At 48.1% G+C, this 14078-nt stretch overlaps 1 protein-coding gene across 1 annotated transcript in view; it reads right to left on the reverse strand.

Moving 5' to 3' along the window:
- LOC140394020 (uncharacterized) overlaps positions 1 to 14078 on the reverse strand; it is a 186087-nt gene that overhangs the window by 100562 nt on the left and 71447 nt on the right. The window contains exons 8-10 of the mRNA XM_072480791.1: positions 8926 to 9027; positions 8642 to 8716; positions 2802 to 2966 (exon numbers count right to left, since the gene is read on the reverse strand). Of these exons, the coding sequence (XP_072336892.1) occupies positions 2802 to 2966; positions 8642 to 8716; positions 8926 to 9027 (342 nt within the window). The remainder of the gene's footprint in view (positions 1 to 2801; positions 2967 to 8641; positions 8717 to 8925; positions 9028 to 14078) is intronic.

A 14078-nucleotide genomic window follows, 5' to 3' on the forward strand; every position in this document is an offset into this window, starting at 1 on the left:
GTTCAAAGAGACTGTCAATCGAGAAGGATTTCGGTTGGAGGAAGAAGAGCAAAGAAAAATGGACTATATTATTATACCTGTTTGCATGCGTTGTTTTTTAAAAAAAACGAAAAGGTATATTTACTGTGTACATTTCTTAGCGGATGGTGCAAAAGTGAAAAATGAAACCATCTTGAAGTTGATGGATTATTGTTTTTCTTGGGGGGAGGTGTCATGCGAGAGTGCCTTTAAGAAATGGAAGTTTAAGCAATGTACCTTTAAGAAAACAGTGATGTCATAGAGTGGGTGGAGCTCCGCTTAGTTCAGCCATTTTGCAGTTTGGGTTTTGCAATTTAAAAAGTGCCTGGCTCGTTTTGCTGAAAGCAGTTTAAAAGTGCCTGGCTGTTTTGCTGTGAGCAGTTTAAAAGTAGAAAGCCAGTTTGAGACAGCAGCTTGAGACGTTCTGGTTTGCTGTGAGTGCTTGAAGGGAGAAAACCAGGTTTGAGAAAGCAGCTTCGGGTGTGTCTGTGTGTGTCCAGAGAGCTGCAGGGACAAAAACAAGGTGCTGGAGCTGAAATCAACCAAGCTAATATATCTCTGCCATTCTACAGAAAAAATATATATCCTTTAACCTGATGTGATACTGTTTAAGGTGTTAAGTCTCTTGGAAGTTTGGAGGAACATTTTAAGGACTTATTTACTGTTGCAATATTTTCTGAGTATCTTTGAAGTAAGGGGTGTTAAGAGATCCAATGTTTATTTAAGATATTAAGTTGAGTTCATGGAATAAACAGTGTTTTGTGTTTAAAAACCCACGTGTCCATAATTGTAATCCCACTCCTAGGGAAAACGCCGTGTTTTCGGAAAAGCAACAAATCCATTAAAGGGAGAGGTTGGTTGAACTCCATGATACATTTTGGGGTTCTGAAAAGCCTCGCCCATAACATCAGATTAATCACCCATTAAATGTACATCCAGAAAATATAGCACAGCGGGTCCACTGAACAGGCGTGCACTTAATTTCAATGTGTAGCATATTAAATTTGATATTTCCTTGTCACCATTATCTTTTACAAATGTCTTCATTGACCATTTTCATTTTTTGCTCTCTATGTTGCTTTTCTCTCTGTTCTCTCATCCGAGACCCATAACAAATAAAACATTTCATTACCAAGATACAAATAAAAATGTGAACTCCTTCTCAGGTTCTTTGACATGTCCATTAAATGGAAGGTCAAGGAGTGAGCAACAGCTTTGAAGGTGCTGAGAAAATTTTTACATAGTCATAAACAGGAAAGGAAACAAATGTAGAATAAACAATGAAAAATTTTACACCTGGGATGAATTGAAATACTAGCGAATAAACCGGAGTGGGGAAAATGGAATGCAGAAATATAGGTGAAGAGAAAACACAAAGGCAGTATTTTCCAACCCTGCCAGGGTCAGGCACAGAGGTGAACGGGGCCTGAAAATACCGGCATGCTGGTTTCCAGACACTGGCCATTTGCCCAAGGTGGGTATGGGGCCTTGTAGGGCTCACACAGTGATAAGCCTTACAGATTAGACATTTAGGGCTGCTCGGGAGCATGTGGATAACCAAACAAATAGAATACATTGGTTTGTGAGGCATGCAGAGTAAACTCTTACAGGACGATGACTTCCAGGCATTGCCCCGTTGCTCGGAAAACATTGGATACTGGCTCATTAAGAGCCCCGATGAGGGCATTAAAAGGAGGCTGATTGGGATTTTCTAGTTGGACTCCAGTTTCCTGACGTGACAGGCAATTGCAGGTAGTGGGATGGGGGCATTTTAACTGCAGGGACTCAGTAACACACTGGGAAGGGCAGCGTTCCAGCAGGCCACCACACCCTCCTCGCCTGCCTGGATGGTGGTTGTACAGCCAAAGATCACCCTGCCGAGGGCTTTCACCTCCTCCCACACCCCGTCGACTGCCAGAATAGTGGCTCAGCTTTGTTTTTTGCTTATTGTTTCAATTAAATTGGGGAATGAGAGCCTCCATGTTGGGTGCTCACCTTCTACTGCAGCCAGTAGCTCCTCTCAAGATAGAGAGCCTCTGATTGACCCCCCAGCTTCAAGATCCCACCCACTAACCTTAATTGGACAGCGAACTTGTCCCCATGACAATAAAGGGGGTTACCCCAGTTTAAATCCCAGGGCAGTATTTGTTTCCCCTCAGGGACAGGTTCAAGACCGAGAAATTGTCCCAGCTCTGATATTCTCCCTAGTTTGCATTTAAGTCTGTCACACTCTTCCAGCATGTTTGAGCTCACATAAGTGACAGGCCTGACAGCTTTTGCCATGTGGAACTGCTCAGGAGCAAATATAATAAATTGATTTATGAGCCATGCAGAGTTAATCTTACAGGACAATGACTGCCTGGCATCGCTTGAGGGCATTGCCCCCGTGGCTCTAAAAAATCGATTGGATACTTCGAGCAGCAGGTCACAAATCAGAACAAAAAACTCCGATCTTCAAAACTACCGCACGGAGAGAGATGAAAGACCAGAAAGAACTGGCTGTTCCGAGTGACACAAATCTCCATTATACCTCAAAAATCTAAAACAGGTCAGGAAGCTTGAAATTCACCTGCAGACAGTGATTGCTTACATATTTTCAGGTGTCCTTGTGCATTAATTGTTGAGTTTGAAGAAAGCAAAAATATTTTATTGACCTCTTTTTTAAAAATAAAACAATCCATATTCCGGCAGGTTAGACATGATGGCAATTTCATTGGCTCCGGAGTTGCCACTGAGGTTGATGGTTCGAAATATATATGCAATAGAATACTGGATCTTCTTACCTTGCAGTCCATGTCGCAAAGAAGTTTCTCCAGCACTTTCTGCCAGTCCTTCTCCTGGGCACAGACCTTATTCAATAATTCCTGCATCATTGCGTTTAGCTGCTGCGCTGTTGCATCCAGAAGTGTTCTACTCACTTTAGATTCTAATGCTTTCTTGTCAGCTTTCTGCGGTGAGAAATAAAAAAGGAATATCACTGAGGATTATACCGTAATAATGATAACTTCTTTCCCTTGGAGTTGATCAATCTGGCAATTGGCACACAGAGTAAAGTAGCAATAGTGTATTAGTGTGACAATTAACTGAATCCAGTGGTTTTAATCTGCTATCTTACCCTAACCAGCAACGTAGAAAGAAGTGCTGTAGCTTTCTGCCAGTAGGGTAATTAATGTTGCTTCTGATACCAAAATAAATAATTAAAACTATTCACTGAAGAGGAATGCTAATAATATTAAATATGCCTTCAATTTATATAACACCTTTAAAGTAAAAAAAAAAGGTTCCAAGATGCTTCACAGGAGCACTACAGAACAAAGTATGGCGTCAAGTCACACAAGTAAATATCACATATTGGCCGGGATTCTCCGGCCTCCCTGCCACCTATTTCCTGGCAACGGAAGGCACCTTGCTGTTTGCTGGTGGTTAGATTTTCTGCACTCACCGCTGTCAATGGGAATTCTCATTGAAGCCAACCCAGGTCGCCGGGAAACCCGCAGAAGGGGGGGCACTGCCAGCAAGAACGGAGATTCCCGCCACCAGCGAACGGCCGAAGGATTCCGGGCAAAATGACAGAAATCGTTGTTGACGAGGTTGGCTTCAGAGAGTGTCTTAAAGGAGAAAAGATATAGGGCGGGATTCTGCGCAAATCGTCGGGGATGGAAAAAACGGCGCAAACCTTGGCGGGAACCACTCCGGCGTCGAGCCCCCCCAAAGGTGAAGAATCCTCAGCACCTTCGGGGGCGAGGACGGCGCTGGAGTGGTTTGCGCCACGCCGGCCGGCAAGAAGGGGCTTGGCGCCATGCCAACCAGCGCCGAAGGGTCTCCGCCAGCCGGTACGAGTTGGCGCATGCGCGGGAGCGCCAGCATCTGCTGGCGTCATCCCAGCGCATGCGCAGGGGGGATCATCTCCGCGTCAACCATCACGGATCGGTACAAGGCTGACGCGGAGGAATAGAGTGCCCCACGGCACAGGCCCGCCCACGGATCAGTGGGCCCTTATTGCGGGCCAGGCCACCGTGGGGGCACCCCCCCCCCCCCCCCCCCCCCCCCCCGCCCGGGCCAGATCGGCCCAAGCCTCCCTGAGGCCGCCCACAGAGCTGGGTCTCGCCGGTCGGGGCAAGCCTTGATATACGCCGGCGGGAGCCTCGTTAAATGGGCGGGACTTCGGCCCATCGCGGCCCGGAGAATACGGGCGGCCCCGGGGCCCATTGCATCGCGCCGGTCCCCGCCGTTCTCCGAGGCGGGTGGTGCGATTCACACTGGGGCGATTTTTGGGGGGCCAGAGAATTCAGAGGACGGCGGGGGCGGGATTCATGCCGACCCCCAGCGATTCTCCGACTCGGTGGGGGGTCGGAGAATCCCGCCCATCGGCATTCAGGCAGAGAGGGAAGCTTTGGGCCGAAACAGCTAAAGGCACAGTCAGCAATAGTGGAGTGATTAAAATGCTCAAGAGGCTAGAATTAGAGAAGCGCAGATACCTTGGGGGGGGGGGGGGGTTGAGAGACTGGAACAGATTACAGATTTTGGGAGGGGCAAAGGCAAGCATTAAGAATATAAGAACATAAGAAATAGGAACAGGAGTAGAGCATACAGTCCATCAATTCTGCTCCACCATTCAATATGATCATGGCCGATCTGGTCTTCAGCTCATTCTTTCTACCGCTCCCCCATACCCCCTGATTCCCCAAGACACCAAAAGTCTATCTATTCTAGCCTTAAATATATTCAACGATGGAGCATCCACAAGCGTCTGACGCAAAGAATTCCAATGATTCATATCCTTTTGAGTGAAGAAATTTCTTCTCATCTTGGTCTTAGGTAATTGGCCCTTTACCCCAAGACTCTGACCGGAATGTTCTACAGCCACCAGCTAGGGGAAACAAATTTTCAGTGTGTACTCTGTCAAGCCTCTTCAGAATATTGTATGTTTCAATGAGATCTTCTCTCATTCTTCCCAACTCCAGAGAAGATAGACCCAGTTTACACAGTCTCCTCATAGGACTAATCCCAGGGACAAATCTAGTGAGCTGCACAGCCTCCAATGCAAGCTGATCTTTGCTTAAACATGGAGACTAAAACTACAGGTTATCCCAGGTGTAGCCTCACCAAAGTCGAGTACAATTGTAGCAAGACTTCTTCATTCTTGTACTCCGATCATCTCCTTGCAATAAAGGCCAACCATGCAATTTGCCTTCCTGCTTGCTTGCTGCAGCTGCCTGCTAATTTTCTGCATTCCTTGTACCAGCAGACCCAAATCTCTTTGAACATCAACACTTACAAGTTTCTCACACGTTAAAAACTATTGTGCTCTTTTAGCCGTAGAAACAAAGTGAATAACTTCACACTTCCTTACATTATAATCCATCGGCCATCCTTTTGCCCACTCACCTAACCTGTCTAAATCTCTTTGCTGCTTCTCTTTATCCTCCCCAAAACTTGCCTTTCCACCTAGCTGGCTACCATCAGCAAATTTAAACATTATTCTCTGTCTCTTCATCTAAGCCATTAATATAGATTGTAAATAGTTGAGGCCCCAGCACTGATCTTTGTGGCACTCTACAATTCATTGCCTGCTGACTTGAAAAAGCTGCAATTATACCCGCTCTCTGATTTCTATCCGTTAGCTAATCCTCTATCTCCAACTGCATCACAAACTCACCATGCCCATCAATATTTTGTTGGAACCTTATCGAACGAATGCCTTTTGGAAATCCAGATACACTACATTCCCCTCTATCGATCCTACTAATTAAAACAACAAAAGCTCATATAAATTTTCCAAACAGGAATTTTCTTCAGTGAAACCATGTTGACTATCATTCCAACATGGTTCGACCAAAGGGAAATCCTGTTTGACAATTAATGAGAGTTTTTTGAGGATGTAAGGTAGATAGAGGGGAGCCAGTAGATGTAGTATACCCTAATTTCCAAAAGGCGTTTAATAAGGTGCCACACAGAAGGTTAATAGGCAAAATAGGGCCAGATGTTTCCGGCCATTCACGCCGACTGGATCATCCGATCCTGCTGACGGGAAACCCTATTGACAACGGTGGGACCCAGGAGGCAGCCAAACATGGCCCGCCTCCCGCCGCGGTGAAACATGGGGGGCGGTTGTATGGTAAATCCTGCCGAACGGCTCACGGAGTTTGGGGCATTTGAAAACAAGGCTAAGAATTTTAAAATTACTTGACCAGGGCAGTTGATGGAGTTCAACAAGCACCGGTGGGAGGTGATTTCAGAATGGGACTTGGTTTCAATTCAGCGGATATTTGAATGACCTCAAGTTTAGAGAGGGTAGAATGTGGGAGACCAGCCAGAGTACGTTAGAATAGGTGAGTCTAGAGGTAATGAATGCAAGATGAGTGTTTCAGCAGCCGATCCATTGAGAGTGGCAAAGTCAAGCGATGTTACCAGGGTGGAAGTAGGTATTATAGCGATGGTGCATATATGTGGCCGGAAGCTCATCTCTGGGTCAATGGTGACACCAAGGCTGCAAATAGAACGGCTTAATCTCAGGCCATTTCCAGGGACAGGGATAGAATTGGTTATTGGGAAATGGAGTTTGAAACGTTATCCAAGACAGGCTTCCCAAATTTTCATTGTAAGAAATTTTGATTCATCCAATATTAGATGTCGGATACTCAGTCTTATTTTTATTGTTACACAGAATGGGGCAGTCGCTGGCTAGGCCAGTTTTATTGTCCAGCCCTAGTTGCCCTTGAAAAGGTGGTGGTGAGATGCCTTCTTGAACCACTGCATTCCATGTGGTGAAGGTACACCCACAGTGCTGTTAGCGAGGGAATTCAGGATTTTGACCCAGAGACAGTGAAGGAACGGTGATACATTTCCAAGTCAGGATGGTATGTGACTTGGAGGGGAACTCTGATCATTTAGAAATAGTGGAGAGCTCAAGGAAGGCTGTGGTGAAGGGGATAATGATGCTTGGTGTCAAAGCCAAAAGTCATTCACTGGTTGAAAGCAGCAAACCCAATAAAGACTAGAAAATGGAACCTAACACCTTTCTGTTCCCTGAATCACAGTAACTCACTAGCTTACCTGCACAGGGTTCAGAGGTTGGAGTCCATCCTAAAACTTTCCCATTCACAAGTTGTAAATTCCTCTGATACTCACTAACTAAGCTACTTACCATATAAATCGGCTGAGGGTTTAGAGCAATCCAACAAATAGTTTTAAAGTGAAACATTTTTTTTGAATGAGTCCAGTACAACCTGACTCTTCTTAATCCCTTTAAATTAAAGCAAAGCAGTTATAATATATTGTATTTATTAAACTCATAAAATTATCCTGAGAATATAAGAAATAGGGTCACAAGTAGGCTATCGGGCCAATCAGGGCTGCTCCACCGTGCAATCAAGGTCATGGCCGAATTTCTACTTTAACTCCACTTTCTCACCCTTTTCCTGGAATGCCAGGAACATACTCAGTGACTGATTATCCGCAGCTCTCTGTGGGCGAAAATTCCTGAGATTCACCAACCTCGGGGTGAAAACATTTCTCATCATCTCAGTCCTAAATGGCCAACTTCTTATCCTCAAACTATGACAATGAACTCTGGACACATCAGCCAGAGGAAACAGCCTCTCAGCATCTACACTGTCAAGCCCTTTTAAGAATTTTATGTGTTTCAATGAAATTGTTCTTTCATTCTCTAAACTCCAGAGAATACTGGCCTATTCTTCTCATTCTCTCTTCATGACAGCTCGCGTCCTGAGTAAATCCATTCTAAAAATAGTGTTGAAAAATGTTTTACAATAGCATCTAAGATTCTGTGATTTAACTCTCACTGTTGGTTTTATCTTAGTTTGATTCTTAAAAAACTGACAAGGTGAAATACCATTCTCCCCGCCCCTCCAACACACACACCATCCCCCATCGGCTGGAGCGGTGGAGAAAGTTCTGTGTCGCCTCTTTTTGGGAAGGCCTACTGCAAAACTGTGCGAAAACAGACCTTCCCCATGATCAAGGACCCCCGGGGCGGACGTCCTGCCCACTGACAACTGCCTGCCGACCAGAGCCCACTGGGGAGGCTAGTAATGTATCCATCCAGCTGAGGTCACAGAGAGAGATCCAGGCCACAGGTGAGTGAATGCAGCAGTGGGTGGGGCGTGGAGGGGTGGGGGGGAGAAGGGGTTGGTGAAATCGCAGGTTGCAGGGAAGGGGAGACGAGAGGCAGTGAGTTTGGCTTTTCAAGCTTCCCGGATGGCAAGTCCCAGGAGGACAGTGGAAATGTTTGAGAGATGTCCTCAAAGCATCAGTGAGGAGGTCAAACAAACCCACTGACTCATGGTAGACACTGGTCCATTGCAGTCGAAAACAGAGAATGCTCGTTCAGGGGGGCATCAGGCTCATCGGGAGATTTTGTCGAGAGTGTGAAGGAGTGAACTTGCGATTGCACAAACCTCCAAACAACCCATATACCCAAGCCTTCAATCACCATCTGCCCCTTGTGGGCAAAGTCTGCAGATTACGTCCTGGACTTGCCAAATCAGGACCCATTGAACCATAATGGAAGTAAATCATCCTTGATCCTAAAGGACTGCCACACAGAATACTGCATAATTATATCACTGCTAATTCTTCATGAGTCAAAAAACATTCTTACCCCATTGATCTCCATTTCCAAAAGTTCTTTGTCAACCTTCTTTTCCTCGAGCACTTCCAGTTTTTCTTGAATACCCTGCAGAAACACATTGGCAAATATTGATATAAACCGCAGGGAGGATTAAATATCACTTTTTTAACAGTTGTTCCGACGGTTTCCTTAAAAGCAAATTAAAAACAGATGGGTGACAATGCATATGAAAAGAGAGATGGCCGACAACAACGATGAGACTGTCAACAAATATCAAGCTCTCCTTAACCAGGTCCAGAGGTTAAAAGTATCACCTGGAGTTCGTCATGGTCAGCCTGCAAAATCGCAAGACGACTCTCAAAATCTTCCTCCATTTCTTCCAATTTCCTCTTGAGGGTTGCGATTAATTCCCTATCCTAATAAGAGAGAAATGCAAAGTCCAGCAATTAGAAAGCATTAATCAATATTAAGCTACTCGCTTCATATTTTCACTTTATATTTTCCACATCGCTGATTTATATCTCTGAAAATTACAGTTTTCCTGTGTAAAAAACCAGATGAGAATTGCTATTACATAATACCCTTGCAGGAAATGAATATCTACACTTAATCTACAACATTGCTTGCCAGTAACAAGCTCAGTATGATCTTTCACTCACAAGACTACTGTCACAGCACATCCTGGACTAAGCTGTGTGAGTCATCATGAAGAGTGAGCTATCTTCCAATTTGGCTTTCTGATACAAACCGCATGCAAGCCTGGATTTCCAATTTTCCTGCATGTTCCAAGAGCAGGAGTGAGAAATGTACAGGAAACGGATATACTCCAACCCTTTTACCATCCCCGATGTTGAATTCCATTTCCCAAAGAATGTTGGAACCACAGAAACAGACCGTTTGATCCATCACGCAAGTCACATTTGTGCTCCCACTCACTTGTATGGCTCCCCATTCATCTTTTTGCATGAATTGCTGTGGCAGAACAAAGGATATTTTGCCTTAATCCAAATTGAGCTATAGCTCATTTAATATTGCTGGATGCCAGTACAGGATGCGTCAAATTAGAAAATATCCCAATACCCACCAATAGCAACCTTCTGCTCCAATAAGTATAACAACTCATAAAAGAAAAACCATAGGATAAAACACCTTATAGTTTCAATTTATTGCATTCTTTTAGCTGAGACTTCAAATTAAAAATAACAGTGAAGCGACAAGCAACTCCTGGTGCTTATACATGCACAGTTAAACCCAGGAAATACTCAGTTCCTCCACAGAGTGCCCTGTATCGACAGACAATAGAAACACTGGGCTGGATTCTCAATTTCTGAGACTAAGTGTTGACACCAGCGCAGGATTTGTAGAGTTCAACGACAGCAAATCTGGCGCCATACCTGGACCGATTCAGCTAGGTTAGGACCAGCGCAACACGACTGATTCCAATGAGAAATAGATTTGCAGGTTTAGCGATTGACACTCAGGAAGCTGACAAGCTACAGCCGCATATACACAACTCACTCCCCATACACACCAGCCCAACCAACAAGATGGCAGCAAGGAGAGTGGTACCACGATTACGGATGCCGAGCTTGAGACCCTCCTGGACGTCGTGGAGGAGAGGGAGATGATCATATACCCCGACTCATGAAGGAGGTTGCCAGCCACCACCATTTGCCATGCCTGGCGCAGGTGGCAGAGGTGATCAGCGCCACCAGTAACAGTGTCCGGACCGGCTAGCAGTGCCGGAACAAACTGCACAACCTCCTCAGGGCGGTTAGAGTGAGTAAACAACACTTCCCCTGACAAGAACCCTGTCCCACACACTCATAATACCCTTCCACCCCCCACAACCCGGAGGGCGGCCAAACCCCCATCCTGCAGCACATGGTGGGTGCCCTGGCCACTGAGACCACCATGCTTAGAAATGTCTAACACCAAGGCAGCACAGTGGTGCAAGTGGTTAGCACGGTTGCCTCACAGAGCCGAGGTCCCAGGTTCGGTCCCGGCTCTGGGTCATTGTCCGTGTGGAATGTCATATGAATGTCACTTTAAGAAATGTTTGTCTTCTCAAGGGGCTGCAGTGATGTCATTGTGTGGGTGGAGCTGAGCTCTGCTCTGCTTTTGACTTTCGTTGTGAGCTAGAAGCTCTTTTTGGCTGTGAGGGTTTAGTTTCGCTTTCAGTTGGAGAGCTGCATTCAAACCAAGCAGCTGTATGTTTGATCCCTCTCTCTGCATGATAAAGAATGTCTCCAGATCACTGGAGGATTTCCAAGGAATACCTGTTTCTGTAAGGAATGCAAACCTACTGTCTTTGTTAAAATGTGTTTTGGCTTATGGACGTTGTTAGGGAAGTTACTAAGGGTTACCTATAGAGTATTGTATCTTTTTGGGGGGTTATCAGGGTTGGTAGTTGATAAGATGTTTACTGTGTGTTTATAAAATGTTAACTGGATTCATAGAACAAACACTGTTTTTGTTTAAAATACATTTAGTTCTCTGTTGCATCACACCTGTAAAGTGGGCCCTTGTGCTCCTCATAACCAACATCTATTAAAAGTTGTGGGTCAGGTGAACTCCATGATATTCATTGGTGTTCTCTAAACTCTGGCCCATAATAGGAGTTTGCACATTCTGCCTGTGTTTGCGTGGGTTTCGCCCCACAACCCAAAAGATGCGCAGGGTAGGTGGATTGGCCATGCTAAATTGCCCCTTAATTGAAAGAAATGAATTGGATACTCTAAATTTATTTTTAATAAAGGAATGTCTAACACTGTCGTTTTCCGTTTGCCCCCCGCCCCGCTCCCAGGAGAAGGCCACCCACAACCAGGAGAAAATGAGAGGGTGACCACCAGACCTGCGCCCCTGACTGTGGCAGAGCAGAGGGCGCTAGACGTGGTCGGCGTCCGGAGGAAAGGGAGGTCGCCGGTGTGGAGTTCAGCAACAAGCGAGGAACTGGGACCCTGCTGAGTTGCGGTTCCCCGTAACACATGTGTCAACCCCCCTCCGCCCCTGCCAACTCCACCCTTACGACCACACGCACCCCCACCCCTCACCACCCTGACCCCCACACGCACTCCCATACCAGCCTCATCCACACCCTCACCACCTCTGCAGCCCACCCCACTCTTGTGTCTCTTGTGTCTTGCAGGACCTGCTAGAGATGGTGGGTTCCATTTGGTGCCCCCACCCTCAGCCTGTGCCACAGCCGGAGCTCCCCCGTGAGCCGAGAGCGATGAGAGCAGCTGGACAGCAGCCTACGACCGGAGACACAGGACACTCCGGAGCTCGGGTTGGAGGATGACACGGGGTTCCTGTTACAGCTGTCTCCAACACCCTCCACCATCCCAAAGACACTCACCTCGGTTGGGTACTTCAGCGAAGAGACTCCTGTGACATTATCTGGTGCTCACCACACAGCTGATCCGGTACAGCAGATGGAGTTAGGAACTCCCGGGGGGGGGGGCTGGTCGGACGGCAGGCTGACCCCAGCAACAAGTTCCGTCCAGACAGGTTTCGGGCTTCTGGAAAGGACAGTCCCATCAATTATGGAGATGCAGTTGCAGAGCCAGGGACTACATGTGCAGTTGTCGGCGAGCATCCAGCGCCTGCAGGCACAGTTGGAGGAGTCCAACCGTGTGCAGCAGCAGGAGGTGGTGCCGACCATGCGTGCCACCCAGGCCAGCACTACATGGGTGGCGTCTGGGGTGAAGGCATTGGGGTGATGGTTTGGGCTATGGATTAGCATTTCCAAGGTCTAGGGCACTCTGTGGAGGCACTGGCCGAGGCCCAGGACAAGGTTGCAGCCTCACAGGCTGCCATGTGCGAGAGCCACCTGGAAAATGCAGCGGCGCTCCTCAGCATGGCCCAGTCACAGGACATCAGCGGCATTCCCAGGCACTGGCCAACATGGCACAGCAACAGGGGGAGGTGGCCTAGTCCCAGAGGAAGATGGCGCAGTCACTGGCTGATGTGACACAGGCCCAGAAGGTGGTGGCACAGTCACTGGCTGATGTGACACAGGCCCAGAAGGTGGTGGCACAGTCAATGGGTGATGTGGCGCTGTCCCAGATGGAGATGGTCCACTCGCTGTGCTCCATGGCCACGAGCATGCAGATCCTGCTCGAGGCCAGAGCGGGCCTCCAGGACTGGCAGTGCCAAGTGGCGGGGGAGCCTCAGGGGATAGCTCCGCTCGCATCCCCATCCCATGGAGTAGCTCTGGGGACAACGGGCACCCTGAGGAGGAGGAGGTGATGGGGCCCGTGCTGGTGTCACCCGCAGGGAAGGTGCCGGAACACCGCAGCACCTCTGACTGCCCCCCTCCTGTCCCTGGCACATCTGGTGGGCAGGGGGTTGAACAGGGCAGCACCGCACCACCTGGGATGCTTGAGGAACAGCCAGGCCCATCCAGGCCCTGTCACCCCACAAGACGTCCGCCAACGGGGATTCAGATCGCATAGCAGGAATTACAGCAGGCCCGCTCCACACCTGCTGTACAGTCTGGGGATCGACCAAGACATAGTCGTAGGGCCTGTAAGGCCAGAAAGTTAGACTCCGTTACGTTGGCAGGGCACAGTTTAGTGATCGAGGCTAGGGCACAAATCTGTCAATATATTGTCACATTAAAGACCCGTTCACACTATTACAACCTCCCTCGGTGCTCTGTCAAATGGTGTGGAGGGGGTGGGATATTGGTGGGGGGAGTGATGGGCTAGCGTTGTGGGTGGCCAAGGCTCCCCACCCTCCCCCTCCCCTAGATCATCCCCACCAATTTCATCCCAGGGATTCGATGGGACCGTGAGATGTAATGGCCAGCTCACATGCAGGGATCATACAGGACCATGCAAAGTGCTACCGTTGGCAGGAGTCAGACATTGTCAAACGATGCGGAGCACTAGAGCTCATCGCAGAGCAGGCTGTCATCATCCTCCATCCCATGGACCAGACTCGGTGTTACTGCCCACCCAGGGCCCGCACCCATAAGTGCGGCAGGTATGTATCACGGAGGGGATGTAGGTGGGGGATGGGGTGAGATGCGGTGCCTGTGCCCCTGGCCAATGTTGCCCACCCCCCAGTCAGTGAACCTGGAGGCGATCTGAGCGTCCCATGTGTGTTGGCTCTGGCGCACACATCTTGCGGCCTCCCGTGCCTGCCTGGGCCCCAAGTCCTGCCCATCCTCCCCTCCCCCGCATCCTCCTCGTTGGATAAGGCCTGCTGTTCATCCTCCTCCTCTAGCGCGTCACCCCTTTCTGCGCAATATTATGGAGGACGGAGCAGGCCACCAATATGCTAGCGACCCTCTCAGCATCATACCGGAGGGACCCTCCAGAGTGGTCCACGCACCTGAACTGCATCTTCAGGAGCCTGAAGCACCGCTCGATCACGCTCCTGATTGCTGCATGGGCGTCGTTGTAGTGGGTCTCACTGTCAGTCTGTAGCCTCCGGATAGGTGTCATTAGCCATGACAGTG

This window comes from Scyliorhinus torazame, chromosome 17, assembly GCF_047496885.1.
Source record: "Scyliorhinus torazame isolate Kashiwa2021f chromosome 17, sScyTor2.1, whole genome shotgun sequence".
Taxonomy (NCBI): Eukaryota; Metazoa; Chordata; class Chondrichthyes; order Carcharhiniformes; family Scyliorhinidae; genus Scyliorhinus; species Scyliorhinus torazame.